Source organism: Sceloporus undulatus, chromosome 6 (assembly GCF_019175285.1).
Source record: "Sceloporus undulatus isolate JIND9_A2432 ecotype Alabama chromosome 6, SceUnd_v1.1, whole genome shotgun sequence".
Lineage (NCBI taxonomy): Eukaryota > Metazoa > Chordata > Lepidosauria > Squamata > Phrynosomatidae > Sceloporus > Sceloporus undulatus.
Window position 1 is genome coordinate 161182795 of NC_056527.1, and position 15640 is coordinate 161198434.

Here is a 15640-nt window from a genome sequence, read left to right on the forward strand (position 1 = left end):
GGTTAAGCTGTTTCTCTGCAATGTTTATAGTATCTGCCATTTAAATCACTTGCTCTTTCTAATATATTATTGACTTTAACTTTTAAAAAAATCTATACAAAACAGTTTTTTGGAGTCAAAGACAGCAATAGTCTAAGATCTGTGGCAACCTTGCTAGAGTGATTTTCTTGCTGATGGCTTTTTGATACACTTTTATTTTCCATAAAAATTGCTAGCTCTGAGTCTGGTTTACATTAGGCTGGGAAGAAAACTGGAGGTGTGGACAGAAAAGTGCTAAGCTTCTGACTGAGATGTTAAACTTCCTCTCTCAAGGATCATTCCACATCATGGAGAAATCTCCTGTAAAGCAATTTTGAAAAATGATCTGTGAAAAGAGAGTATTCAGCCTGGCTTAATAATTAGGTGTCATAGGGAGGAACTATAGTTTTCTAGCCAGAAGGTCCCAGATTAAATCCCTGGCATCTTTACTTAAAAGGATCAGGTAGCAGGTGATAGAAAAGACCTCAAGGGTAAGACACTGGAAAGCTGCCGCTTGTGTCCCAAGAGGTTAAAAGAATGGAAGAAGTAAAAAAGGAAGGGAAACACAGTAAATGCAAAGCAGCTTTTCTGGAAAAACTGTGGCCAAAATTGCAATGAATTAATTAATGCTGTGGGTTTTGGTGCAATAAGGGAGTAGATCCAGTGTCACCAGATCTTTCCTGCATTCATTTTCCACTACTGGAAGTCAACCACATGATAGGAAATAGGAAACCACGTGGGTATAATCCTCCATATGGGTCCCCTTTTCCTCTGTGGGTGATGATAGTATACATAACAACCCCTGAGTTGGGCATCTGTCTAGAAGTCTCAATCCCCTTCCAACATTCCTTTTTCAGACTTGCTTAAACATGTTTCCCTTTCACCTTCAAAATGGATCTAGTCCAATCTCTTGGTGCCAAAAGAGATGGGCTGCACCAGTAGCCCATCTGCCACCAAACCTATTATTCCTCGAACCACAAGTCTTCCCGCAGATCATGGGACAAAAGTTGCCTGATATAAAAAGTATTACCTGCTGAAAAGAAATCACCATATGCTGTACAAGGCAGTTGCTAGCAGAGATTATGAAGTGCCCTAGTACTTACTCTGGTACTTACACTCTAGTGCTTACACTCTAGTCTGGCTGTGGTTACCCAGAGGACCTTCTCATTGCTCCTAAACTGTGGAATGACCTGCCGGAGGATATTGATATGGTTTGCCCTTGTCTGCCCCATGATGCCTCATTTTAATTATGTCTGTTTTATTAATTTAATTGTATTTTATAATGTTGTCATTTAATTTATAATGAAGGGTAGGGGATCGTGTAATTTGTTATTGGTGTATTTTATGGTTGTAACCCGCCTTGATCCTTCTGGCTATAAATGAAATTATTATTATTATTATTATTATTATTATTATTATTATTACTCAGTTTCCTCAGGAACCCATCAGCTTTTGCATGGTTATGGGTACTCTGTCAAATTTGTCTGCCTAGCAGCTTGGCACATAATATTGTTAGATCAGAGCAAAAGGAGAATAAAGCCTCAAGGTTTACCTTAGCTGAACAAGTGAGCCTGAAATGGGTGCTGAGATATAGATTATTAACTTTGAGTTAAAGGATAGCACCTCTGGAAAAGCAGATGCCTTGGCACAGAGAAGGACCATTGGGATGAGCTTCTCCCAAAGCGTGATTTGTCCTTTGACCTTACATAATGTGGTCAGAATTCTTATGACTGATAGAGGAGCCTCAACTGTAAGCTGACAAGTAATTCCCTCCTCAGTACATGATGCTATGAGCAGAAACTTAATCCAACATCTAATGAGAATAGCATCATGTATTGGGGAGGGGATTACTTGAGCATTATTGGATCCTGTGCCACAAAGTCGCTGTATTTTTTCCATTAGCAAGAATTAGTTGGGCATATTAAAAACTCACCAAAATGAATGCTGTATATTTAATGTGTGTTTATTGTATCTTAACCTTCCACCACCAGGTCTTCCTCAGCCTGAGATAATGTGGCTGAAGGACAAAGATTCCCCCAAAGACCATGTTTTCACAGTTAGGAATGGCTCCTTACTCCTGAATAATGTTTCTCGTGAAGATGCAGGAGCCTACACTTGTGTGGCCACCAATGCTCTTGGACAAGCTCTAGCCACAACTTTTCTTCAGCTGACTGGTAAGTAAAAAGGTGTAGCAGTACCAGCTTCACTCTTGGGTAGTTTTTGTGGTCCCTTCTCTTCTTTACCATTCTAAATATAGGTAAACACGTGAAAAGACAGATGCAACAGATCTTCGCTCATTTCATGCATTTCCATCACTCCTTATGCATGGACAGCAACTTTCTGAAGCAGGCAATGTCTTCTGTCTTTGAATACTTTCCCATGATTTGGAACCCTGATCTCTAAATCAAGGGGAGTGTTGGAAACAAAGAGGTATTAATGTTTGTTAAGTGATAAGTGAGAGAGGGAACACTAGAGAGAATGCCTGCCCTTTTGTTTCACCCTGTTCTAAAGTCTATATACTGAAGCCTTTTCTTCTGCCTTCCTACCTGCCTGCAGAAGTCACTTCCCCATTCTTCCAAGACCCTAGTGAATCCTAAATGCAAGTTTTCTTTTTTGCCTTACAAGAGCATCCTGAGCACTTTCTCCTGTTCCTACCACAAGCTCATATTGTACTAGCTCCACTGCACTCTACTTGATATAGATACCAAATATTCCTACAGGGAGATCTTTCAGATAGAAGAAACTCTCTCCTTTATTGTAGATAGTTGTCCTAAACACCAAGAAATCAATGGCCTTGATCAGGGTTCTGTGAATGAAGCCTTGCATTTCTTCAACTGGTTGATTTTTGAAGAACTAGCAATGGGGGTGATGAGGATCAGAGTAAATATGCCCAATCCTCACTTCCTCTTTTCATATCTTATTTTACTCATATTTACCGTAGAATGTTTTTTTTAACACAGCATCCGTCTGCTTGATCAAAATGTTGCATTGTTTTCATTTATTTGACTGAATTTCCCTTCCTTTCTACTTAGATAAAAGCTTTCAGGGGCCTAGCAATGGAACATCCACCAGTCGTAAGAGAAAACGTGTCCTTATGGCATCTGGGATTGGTACCAACATTACTGTAGTGCCCGAAGCTCTGTTACGTATAGGTAAGATTCAGTACTATGTCATGAAAAGACAAGAGTCACAAGAAAAGAAAATAATGCTTGGTAAGGCAGAAGGTAGTAGGAAAATAGGAAGACCACATTCTAGATGGATAGACTCAGTAAAGGAAGACGCAGATCTTCAAGGCCTGAGCAGGTCTGTTGGTGACAGAGTGACTTGGAGGTCTCTCATTCATAGGGCCACTGTAAGTGAAAGTCACCATCATGGTACTTGACAACAACAAAGACTCAGAAATGTACTTGTTAGTGGTGCAACAGGAGCAGCCTTCTTTTTTCCTTCCATTCTTTTGTTCGTCCATTCATTTCTCAGATGTACTTTGACATTTGCTTGTGGTGTTGTATTTAAAAATCACAACAAATGTTCTTAACATGCACTGCACCATTGCAAAATTGCATTTAATATTTCCAAGAACAGGCCTTTTAGGCAGTCAGTAGCCTCAAATATCGTGCTTCATTATGCCTTTTGAATGTGTGGCAAAGAGGTAGCAAATGGGAGAAAAGGATGTGGCAGAGATGAAGGGAATAACAGAAAGAAAGAAAACGGCCTTCCCACTGACTCCTGGCTAAAATCCCACCACTGTTCTTATCACCCCCACTGCTGGCATATGGCCTATTGAAGATTGTACTCAAGAGAATGGATCCCTTGTGAAAGAAGGAGTTCCTTGTCCTCACTCTCTCTAAATAATGAGCATAAGAATAATTGAAAGATATAAATTTGTAGATAATTCTCCCCTGCCCTATATGATAGGGAAAGAGGTTAAACCCATCCTTCTTTTCTAGGTTGTCCAGTACATCCTTCTAGAAAGAACACAATTCACTGGTTCTTCAAAAATCAACCAGTTGAAGAAATTCAAGGCTTCACTTACAGAACCTTGGTCCAGGGGCGCATCCTGGAGGTGAATATTGTGTCTGACCATTTTGCTGGGCAGTACAGATGCTGGACCTCCTCAAGTGACAAGCCATTGTCTGTCTGGTTGAATGTCAAGAAGAAAGGTTAGTAGGAGATTAGTTGAAGATCCCATGGTGCAATGTTATGCATGTTTAATGTTATTTTTTCTTAAATGTTTTGAGACTTTATTTACATGACAATATAGGAGGAAACACATGGCATAGAGCCTCCAAATGAGCCCTCTGTTCTCTGTGGCGCAGAGGGGAAGACATTATTAGGAATGTTTTCCATTGCCTTTTTTACTATCCATCACCCACAAACTGATGCTGTTTGACCAGACATTATTCATCTCTGAGCATTCTCCAGCCTGCACTGTTGGCACAATTAGAGCAAGAGTGTTTTTAGCTGGATGGCTCATCACCTTCCCATTAAAACAGCACTGTGTACCTAACCATTCTTTGCCTTCTTAATGGATTTTCTGTGGCAAGAACAGATATAAGTGGTGGGTTTTCAGATGGACGTTTATGCCCTCTAAATGCCCCATCAAATTATATGAAAAGGGCAGGGTGCTTCCAGATAAAAGCTTCATCTTGAAAGCCTTCCAGATGAGCAATCTCTTCTCTGTGGCACAGAAGGGAAGACATCTGGATGCCTCTAGAGTGCCTGGTTTGATGCCTTCAGTATCTCATAGCAGGTGGTAGGAAAATGTGAGGGATTTGATTTAAAGCGAACAAGGAGCAGTTAGACAGCTGCCCTTTGATATTTTTTTATGAGAGAACTATATTATCCTGCATTTCTTTCACAATCTGGGCATTAGCTGGTGTGTGTATAAGAAATATTGCTAAATGGGGTAGGTTTTGCATAGTCGGTACTTCGCGAGAGCACCACTGGGCTATTTCCTATGACAAAGTAAATAATACAGTCTTTCAGCCTCACTTACACTCAGTAAATTTTAAGCATTTCTGCTTTGAAAAGAGTTCTTTTTGTATTATTCTAAGAAGCCAAAAGAAATAGGAAATGCTGACAACCCAATAAGTTAAACAATTCATTATGTGCTGCAGGAAAAGACTGTAGATACAGCTGGGAGCTATCAATTATTCTTGATATTACAGGACCAGCACTGCCCCTCTTTTAAAAAGCACCTTATGACACCTCAGGTTGCATAAAAATCTGTCAACATTGTATAGTACTTCATCTTTTAAACTATGTCTGTAAGGGGTTAGTGAATTGTGGGGATCATTGTGAATTGTAACCCAAAGGAGAAAAAAAAATACTTCTACTGCTGGAGATAATCACTCAAGTTTATAGAATTAATTTGAGCAGGTGGGGAAATCTATTGTTTTTGTGCTTTATTTCCATAATAGCAATTTGTTCAGATAGTCCAGACTTTTGCTAAGTAATGTCACCTTGCTAAAATGTCATGATACATTGAGTACAGAGTATATCTACTATACAGTAGTGGTGAGGTATGACCCTCTGCCCCCACCACAGACAATGAAATATTCCTTCAGTCTCCAAATTTCTAGCATTGCGGTGACTTAAAATTTCACTCGAACATTTAGAAACACAGTTTAGGCACCCAAAGAGAAGAGGGAGCAAAGGGACTAAGGGAACATGAACCCAGCAAATGTATGTAAAAATTCTAGGCGTGAATGATTTTCCATGTCTCATTCTCTGCAATACTTTAAATTTGTGGACTGAAGGAACATTTTATGGGAGGAAATAATTCTTATTGGGGGCATTACCCATAGAAAACAATGGCTCTGGAGCAAGAACTGGTGTTTGCCAAACCATAGAATAATAACTTTGGTTCTGATTTCCTTTATCATTTTGAACACATGGCGCTTAAGCCATCAGCAATATGGTGTTGGATTAGTATACAGGAGGAATGTGATTAAGAATTTCCTTTTTAAAGCAAGCAACAAAAAGTGGAAAAGAAAGAATTTAATGATAATATAATAATAATAATAATAATAATAATAATAATAATTTATTTATATCCTGCCTAGTCCGACTAGGACCAAGGCGGCTTACAGTAAAACAGTCCAATACACAATAAAATACCAATATATAACAATACCAGAATCTACCCTCCCAAATACTAATCTAATGTAGAAGATAGCTCACATCTTGGATATAGTCTTGATACAAGTCAGATTGCTATATCATGGAGTTGTAAATATATCTGAGATGTAACCTGCAGCCTTTACTCTTATATATATGCCCACCCTGTGCCTTTCACAGAATATAAATGGGAACTTGGGGAGTGGTATCCTTGTTCTGCTACTTGTGGAAATTCTGGGACCCATTTTCGAAGGCTCCAGTGTGTAAATGAGGAGGAACAAAAGGTGAACAAGTCACTATGCAGAGATAGTGTGAAGCCAGTTATAGATTATCAGCCTTGCAACATCCATGATTGTCCTGCCAGGTATGTACATCCCTTACTTGTTTCTTTTGGTATGTATTACAAAATGTTGTTCAGCTTTTCACACTACTTTCATTTTCTGCCACTTTGAGTTGTTAAAGTTTGTATTATAGCCTGAACAAAAATGTTCAGGGATGGCTGTGTTCGCCATGCAGCAAAAGGCAAAATCCACAAATGAGTAGTGATACCTTTATTGGCCAAACCAAATATAGAAAATACATCATGCAAGCTTTTGAAGCTTTCCTGGCTTCTTCATCAGGCAAAGATGTTAAAAATCATACAGGAGAAGAAAAATGACAACGATAGAATCACAGATCTACATTTTGTCTTAGATGTTATTTCTGTTGTCAGTTAAGCTATCCCTCTAGTGTAGACCATCTTATAATGATAATAATCATTACTGAAATCTCACTTTTCTTTCTGTCTTACATGTGAAGACCTTTATTAATTTTAACAATTTCTTCTCAAATATGAACTCTAATTAAATTCTCAGCCATCCACATTTGTTGAACATGTTATAGCCGTTGTTAACATTTGGCAACCCTATTTGTCAAGTCACTATTACTAATTCATTAAGAAATGCCATTTGTATTTTTATTTATTTATTTATTTAATCTATATCCTGCCTTTCCAAGTGACCCAAGATGGCTTACAATTCTAAAATAGAAGCTGTCTGAAATGTTATATTACCAAGGTTAAAATAATAAACAACAGTGCTATTAAAAGCAGATAGTCAAACTTGATTTAAAACATATTTAAAACATACAAGATAGAAACACAGACCACTAGTAACACTATAACACAATAAAAGGCCTGCCTACATATGAAGATCTTAATCTTCCAGTGGAAAATACGAGAAGGGAGAATACTAACTGGGTTGCCCATATATGTTGTGGGTGTGCTGGTTTTGTGCTTCATTTTAAAATCTCTTTCCTCTCCAGGTGGGCAACAAGCGCTTGGTCTGAGTGTTCTGCTTTATGTGGCAATGGGTTTCGCCAACGGCAAAGAGTCTGCAAACAAGTCAAAGCCAATGGCACTGCTGTAGTGTTGCCTCTGAGCAGCTGCACAAATAAAGAACGGCCTTTGGAAAGGAAACCTTGCATAGGGCATTCTTGTACAGAATGGGTCATTCATTCGTGGGGCCAGGTAATGAATTAAAAGATGATCAAATTTGTAATTTCACGGGGGATGTTGCCCCTGCATAGCTTCCAGTGGGGCTGGGAAGCTGGGAAAGAGTGAAATTCTAGGTGATTAATCTCTTTCACATGTGCCTGCCTACAACTGGCAAGGTAAACAGCAGGCCTCCAGAATCTGTACTGAGTATATTTGAACAGCAAAAGATGGAGAAAGGGGGAAAGAAGGTATGCTCCCCTCATCAGCTATTCCAGCATTAAAAATAAGCATAAAAATTGGCCATCACAAGGAATGGAAAACACAAGGAAAAAAATGGAGGCTGGTGAAAGAAGTCATCCCTGGATGCATTTTGGAAGAAGCCTTGAAGTGGTCTCTAGAAGCTTTAAAATGTTTTTGTTTACTCACTCAAGGCTTACCTGACCTTGTGGTTTCATTTCACATATGCTTTCACATATTGTTACTTTGGGATAGAGAGTTTGTTGAAGCCTATCAAACGTCTGCTTTTTGGGTGGTTTAAGAACATCGTTTTTCTTCCCCTAATGTCCAGGAACATATCTACCTTATGAACTGAGCCAGTTAGACCAGCAATCTAGCTTTATGGTAAAACATAGCTCCCTATGTCCCTGTGTTCTAAAACTGTCCCTTGTGCTCCCAGTTTCTTAGGTGGAACCTGGGACTTTTCCTTTTTCACCTGTATCAAAGTTAATATATTTTGTCCCACAAAACAGAGTTCAGATACCTGTTGGACACATCTAGGCCTCCTTGTGCAACACCTTTTTGCTGCATCCGATCAAAGGTAGCTGGAGTCTCCCAGGTCAGCTTGTCAGTATCTGTGGTTGACTCAGTGAGCAGATAAGCAGACGGATGGACTTGTAATATTTAGGATTTCAAATGGATGTAGACCATAGAGGACAGATTGCATAATGTAGTCACTTCTGGTCATTTGTTAATTTTTTGCTGCACAAAATAGAAGAGTGCAGATAGGCCATGTTTAGAAGTTGAAATTATTTGCAGATAAATCCATTGAGAAACCCATTTCCATCTTTTTAAAATATGATCTTTCTTTTCAGTGCACTGGTCACTGCATAGGCCATGGAGTGGGGTTACAGCACCGTCTCATTCAGTGTCAGTATCAAAATGGATCCATGGTATCAAACTCTCTGTGTGATGCCAGGAAAAGGTACAGTTGCTAACAGTCAGGAACTTCGTTTGACACATTTTAATTCTTTTTCTTTTCTTTTCTTTCTTTCTTTCTTTCACCAGGCACCATGTCATATCTACCAAAGGTTATTGGATAAATGTGGGCCAATAACCACACATTTCCCCTCTCCCCAGCCAAGTTAGGCCCACCTTCCTCAAGCAAGCCCTACATCTTTTCTTTCTCTGTTTTCTCCTCTGATCCAGAGGTACTCAGAGAGCCCAAATAATGAAGGCACTGTGGGAAGTTTTGCAGCAAGAAAGACAAAATGGCCAAATTATGGCTCTCTAGGCTCTAGGGACTGCAGTTTGCTACGTTAGCTCAGCAAGTTTGCTATTGCCATCGTCCAAATGTAGGCAGTAGCAGCAACCTAAGGAGGCAATGCAAGGTAGAAGCATATAGCTGAAGAAAAGGAAAGCCTATGATAAAGTGAACTAGCGTTAATATCATGTAGAAGGTGAGGCATTACCAACAGGCTGAAAAGGGAAGCAGGGAAAGAAAGGCTGGAGATTGAAGACAATAGATATTGGGTTATTAGGACAGAGCAGGACTAGGTAGGCAGGCCTGGGCAAACTGTCCAAACTGCCCTTCTACAATATTGCTGAACTCCAGTTCCCATCAGCCATCACCAGGCTGAACAGTGGTGGAGGCACAATGCAAGTAATAGTTCACCAGTATCTGGAGAGCCAAACATTGGCCTCCCTTCATCTAGACTGGAGGTGGACAACTGTGTGGGGGCTAGGGACTAAATTCTCCATACACACTCCCACTACAGGCTATACAGACATCCCAGAAAGCCCCAATGCCTCTGTTTTCCTCTGCGGTTCCACTCAAAATGGCCCCTTCTGTTACCATTTTGAGAGGTATTCCAAAGCGAAATGGCCATGGAATTATGCGTTTCATGTCAGCATTGATGGGGTATTCCATATTTTCATGCAGCTGGGGATGGCGTGACTGGTGGAAGGTTTTGGGTCAGAAACATGGGGTCCAGGGACTATGTATGGCCTGTGAACCACAATTTGCCCACACCAATCTAATCCCATGAAGAGAGATTATAACTGTTATATTTTTAACAGACATTGTGACACTGTGACTTCATAACTCTTGGAGTGCAACAAAGGCTAAAAACCAGAGTAAGTGTTTGTGAGACTGGCTTGCACATATGAACTTCAACTAAACAGCATTGCTGCTGCAGGCTCCAGGTTCCTGTCAAATTAGTGACATAGAGAGATATCCTTCTGTACAATCTCTCCCACTTTTGTGGGGGTGAGGATGACATCTCCAACCATATTTTGTTTTGTTTCCCCCCCCTCCCTCTCCTGCAGACCATCTGTTAGAAGAAACTGTTCTTCAGAGAAATGTGAAGTGTACTGGCGGGCAGGTCCCTGGCGTCCTTGTACTGTTGACTGTGGAAGTGGATTCCAGTCACGGCAAGTCAGGTGCATACACAGGAGAAGTAAGAGACTTGTAGCAGATCAGTCTTGTACCTGGAGGAAGAGACCAGTGACTTGGCAGCATTGCAATGTCACGTCCTGTGACCGTATGTAAAGCGTTTATTTCCATTTTTGAACTTGTTCACTTGTGGCAAACTGCCGAACTCTGGAATGAAGTTGATAAGCCATCAACTAAACCCACTTTCCCTAATAATTAGCAAACAAAGTTTCCCCACTTCACAAAATGATACTGAAGCAAATGGACACCAAACTAGGCACAGAGCTATATTTACTTAATACATCTTGTCCATGAATGAGTCTCCAAGCAGCCTTCAGATTACTCTGGGAGTTTTGAATGCAAGACACAAGGAGAGGGAATGTTGATATTTTTGCTTGGTCTTACATTCTCGTTGCCCCAAATGAGATACTGGCCTGGGACACCAGAGCATTGCTTATTCTGAGGTGTAATGATGTGACTGTGCATTTTCACTCTTGTCACATTTCAATGTATTTTTCAGAAGGCGAATGCAAAGATACAACTCACTACTGTACATTTGTAAAGCAACTAAAATTATGCTTGATAGACCTCTACAGACAAAGGTGTTGTCAGTCATGTGGAGAAGGTTATTCTGTGGGAGATTCATGATTCCACGGTGAAGATACTGCAAGAATAGACTTCTGAGTAGTAAAGACAATCAGTCAAGAATACGTGGAGTTGGTGAAAAGAAATTTATGTGAATATTCTGTACAGGAACCACCTCTTCCTTGGTTCCCCCATCAAAAAGAAAAGAAACAATACAAGGACTTTAATAGATGTTTGAGCTTTGAGGTTAGTAGAGCATATTACCATGGTTCTGTGTTGTGTAAAAAGCATTACAACTTTAACAGGAGGCAGGGTGAGTTGTGGATTCAAGGCATCCTCCCTGCTGTGCAAAGAGCAATTGTAGTTTAGCGTACACAGCATTTTGACAAACATTGGAAGGCTGCAACCACTCCACTCTCCTTGTTGCCTCCCTGGTTTGATCCACTGTAAGACAATTGTCAAAATGTATGGAAACAGCAGTCTGTGGCTATAATTTCCCCCTCAGAGGTTACACTCCTATAACATTTTGACAAAGAGGACTTTATCACAGACCTTGTTTTATTAAGATTAACTGTCAGATGGACCGCAGGGTCCACCCCTATCATTTAAGTGCTTGCAATAAGATACAATGTGGATGATGTTATTAATTTCAGGCCTGCCACAGGATTGTTTTCAAACCAGTGAGGTGTCAAGGGGAGCTGGAGGTGTCCTGCACTTCCACTTTAGTCTCACTGGAATCTGATCAAAGCTTGGATGTGATTACTTAAACTAGGTTCAACATTTTCTACACAGGAGCTTGGAGTTTCATTCTCCCGTGGCACTGCTTCCACATAAGCGGGAAGCTACATCTGGGGCACTCGCCTATAGTGCGGGCGCACTCTATTTCTAAATCATTAGCAGGATAGTAATACATCTGTGTGAAAACCAAATGCGCATTCTACCCACTTTACTGTGTTAGTAATGTGCTCTTATCACGTTATTGCCATCTGTGTGTGAAAACCATTTGTTCATTTGTGCGGTTTTGCGCAATGTGGATGCTTTAATACTTTAATGGGATGGTGGCACATATGATCCCCATGTGATAAAGTCCTAAGTTTCTTATGTGTATTTGGCTGGCTATTGGTTTAGAAATGAGATACAAGACTAGACCTATAGTGTTAATGCTATGGTAGAGGACATTGTCTGCTTGATTTTCATTTGCAACTCCTGTACTCTTGCACAAATGTCTGAAGGTATGTTTTGTTGAACCGGAACCTCTGGTTGAATATCAAAAAAGTAACACCTGTCCAAGATTTTGTTTCTTTCCAAACTTTATTAGAAAAAGATTTATTTACTATGGTTTGGGTTTTACCTCATTGACAATTCAGCTAGCGGTGTGATGTCTGTATAGAAGCCTTTAATATAGAAATGTGGTTCCAAGCTAGAAAAATAAAATTTCAGGAAAAGTTTAACTGAATGTTGTTTAAACATAGTAGTTTTCAACATGCATAGAAATTTTAACATTCAAGAATCTCTTTAAATATTTAGTTCCCACACCTGCAAGCTGGAGTGTTACAGAAGGTAAAGCTTTACCATTTGATTCTTCACAGATATATAAACTGGTCCTTCTAGGACACATTGATATCAATGAAATGAAGCTCTTCTGTTCAATTTTCTTTCAAGACTTTAAGCAATTGACTCTGGCCAAATCATTACTCGAAGTTGTAACCCTACCGTGGATCTTTGTTGTTTTTTAATACCATTTTTAAATTAAAACACATGTAATATACTTTTGTATATATTTATTATCTGATTTAAAAGTGCAATATTTTTGTACAGTGTGTAATAAAGATTTTGGAACATTTTCCCTTATTTCTAAAACTTATGAATGCTTGTCTTTTCAATATTTGAAATATGTTAACTGCTAGCATTCCTTTTGTTGCTAGTACTTTGGTCTTAGGTGCCTATTGTCACGAAGCAGACTTGTAGATATTTGTTGCAGCAGCTTGGTACTCTGTCAATGATTCTTCTGCTGCTACATTAACAAAAGATACATCATATTATTCATTCGTAAGATTAATTTTGATGTTCACAAAAATAAATAATTGTATTACCCCAGGTGTATTATTATTATATGGAAATGGTTTGTCTGCAAATGTACAGGTCTTTGGTGAAAGAACTGTTTCCGGTTCCACTCTGCTTTGCCAGGCAGTAGTAAACTCCAGCAACAACTGCCAAGTTGGTGCTGGTTCTGCTACTGTAGGATTTGTTTCCCTTTGATTATAATGCAATTTTTAATGGTTTCTTTCTTTTAATAATGATTTACGTTAATCAGTTGACATAAGCAAATTGAATTTCTTTATGATTATCATCACTGAACAATGACTTCAAAGGAGCATCAGTTCATTCGAAAGCAACAAAACAGTATGGAATCCTTCAAGAGACATCTTCTCTGCTGAATTCCAGTGACCAAACTGTTCTTTCCAGCTCCTACATAAGTACCCAAGGATGATCACTTGAGTATGTGAATAGGCCTCAATGATAAGCACAGTATACGAAGTCAATATAGAAGGTCTATGGGTGTCTGTAGCTCCACGACAATCCATTTACACACCTGAGATTGTAGTCATTTGGTGATAAAGATGCATGTGTTAACCAGCCATACACAAAGAGGTAACCTTTTGAAAGAGCAAGATCTAAGCAACGTTCTGGTTGTTTTATTGTTGGGAAATGAGGTAACAATATTAAGAGTCTGTCCCTATTGTAGATTAAGGGCCTATATGTACAATTATTTGTAATCGTGAAAAGCATATTGGCTTGCAAGGTCTGAAGAACTAGTCTTCTGTAGATTGGAAAGCTCTACCCTTAGTCTAGCTGCAATTTAAAGTGTACTTCAAGAAATAAGAAACATAAATGATGCGAATTAAATGTTTTTTTAATTTGATTTCTCACCATTTATAGAGCATTAATTTTGCACAGGACAAAGCAGAAAACAGGCTCTAACCTCACTTTGCCCTGTGAGAATGTCAAGAGGGAATGACAGAAAACAAATACTCCCAGCAGCTCAGAATCTTTCCTGTGTATTTTTGGATGATTTATTTTGTTCCTTAGACATCATTCATTCCTTGATCGGTCTCTGGATTGACGGTTTGGGGAGACAATACGTAGGATTACATGACACTTCAGTTATAAAATCGTTTCCCTAAAATAATGAGGACAAGTTGACATAGAGGTAAGATATAATCAGGAAAAAAAATCTTGACGTGATGACAGTTATTGGAGAAATTGTTCTTAACATAAACAGACTCATTTAACATGTACATTTCAAAGATAAATCTTACTATGAAATACAGATGGATCATTATGCAATTTAAGGTGTACATTTTTTTTCACTGTGAAATTGATTGAAATCTGAAATAAGCTTTTCAACTTAGGCCCAGATCCATCTTGAGTTAGTCATGGCCATGTCCTCAGTTAAGGCTGTGATGCCATGCATACTGTGCGCACTATGAGTAAGACAGTAGACCAGTCTTATGTCATACAACCTTCTTAAACCAATGGAACATATTACTCCAAAAGGCTAGTAGTTGTTGTTACCTACTGCCCAGAACAACAGCAGCAGCAGGAATACCTGGTAGACTAGAGGAGCAAGACTTAGAAGAACATCTGTACTGTAATATGGAACATTACTACCACCACATTTCAGGACAGCATAGCCAGGAACCACATGATACCACTCTATCAATGATACCATTGCTATTCTCTACCTGTTAATGTAAGGAACTTAACATCTGCTTACAAATCTGGGTGTTTTTTTTAGCGTGAATCACTCTGTAGACCATGAAAACAAATATGGTAAGGATAAGTAAATATGATTACGTTAATATTGTACAAATAGGTAAATATATTTCCGTTCCATGGCTTTCAGGGACATGAATCATGTCTAATTTGAGCTGGATTGGTTTCGCACACTGGCTCACAATCATGTAAAAAGTCACAGACCATTGTTTGCTGAGCTGAGGCACACTAAGAGACATATAAATGTCATATAAAAATATTGTTTAATATGTACGTTAAGTTAATGTGATTTGGAAAGGCTGGTCTCTAGTAAAAAATGTCAAGTATCTTGAAAGCGTGAAGCACTGCTCTTCATCATCAGGTCTATGGGAAGGGGATGCACTAGCACTCTGCCTCCTGACCCTCACAAAAGATTGGCAAGAGAGGTGACAGGACACAATGTTTGTGGTTTGTCTCACATTTTGACCCCTGTGATCTGCAGCATTTTGTATATAAGTTAGTGATATCAGTATGGCCATTGCATTACAAATAGCATGTTCATAAAAATTCAGACTGATAAAAGCAAACTGGACTGCCAGTCTTCTCAAAACCAGTGATTAAGAATGTTTATATTATCCAAGATTTTATAAGCTATTGGAAAGGAAATGGAAGAAAACCATTTGGCTCTATATGTTAGTTAGACACAGAAAATAAATAGCCTGTTCTGCATGGGATTGTGTCCTCATCCACCAAGGGAATCATCACTTTCTTTGGAGACCCAGGTAGACTCTATGTCTCAGAGCTTGGGGGTGACTGATAATCTATCTATAGTAATTCATGCAGGGATAACCTCTTCATTAAATTATAGTCATGTGCTATACACCCTGAAGATGACCCAGAGGCTGCAGCTAGAGCAAAATTCATTACCTAGATTGTGGACTGAAATTGCATTAACAGCCAATACACTTCTTTGAATTCAAGGTGTTTGCAATGAATATCTATAACCTTAAACAGCTTGGGGCCTTGATACTTGAAAA

The 15640-nt window shown here is 39.1% G+C and overlaps 1 protein-coding gene across 5 annotated transcripts in view; it reads left to right on the top strand.

Moving 5' to 3' along the window:
- ADAMTSL3 (ADAMTS like 3) overlaps positions 1-12688 on the top strand; it is a 221016-nt gene extending 208328 nt beyond the window's left edge. For all 5 annotated transcript variants that reach the window (XM_042475404.1, XM_042475402.1, XM_042475403.1 and 2 more), the window contains 7 exons: positions 2010-2192; positions 3051-3170; positions 3966-4178; positions 6319-6502; positions 7441-7645; positions 8704-8813; positions 10157-12688. In XM_042475404.1, coding sequence (XP_042331338.1) covers positions 2010-2192; positions 3051-3170; positions 3966-4178; positions 6319-6502; positions 7441-7645; positions 8704-8813; positions 10157-10379 — 1238 coding nt within the window. In that variant the 3' untranslated portion in view covers positions 10380-12688. The remainder of the gene's footprint in view (positions 1-2009; positions 2193-3050; positions 3171-3965; positions 4179-6318; positions 6503-7440; positions 7646-8703; positions 8814-10156) is intronic.
- The last annotated feature ends 2952 nt before the right edge of the window (positions 12689-15640 follow it).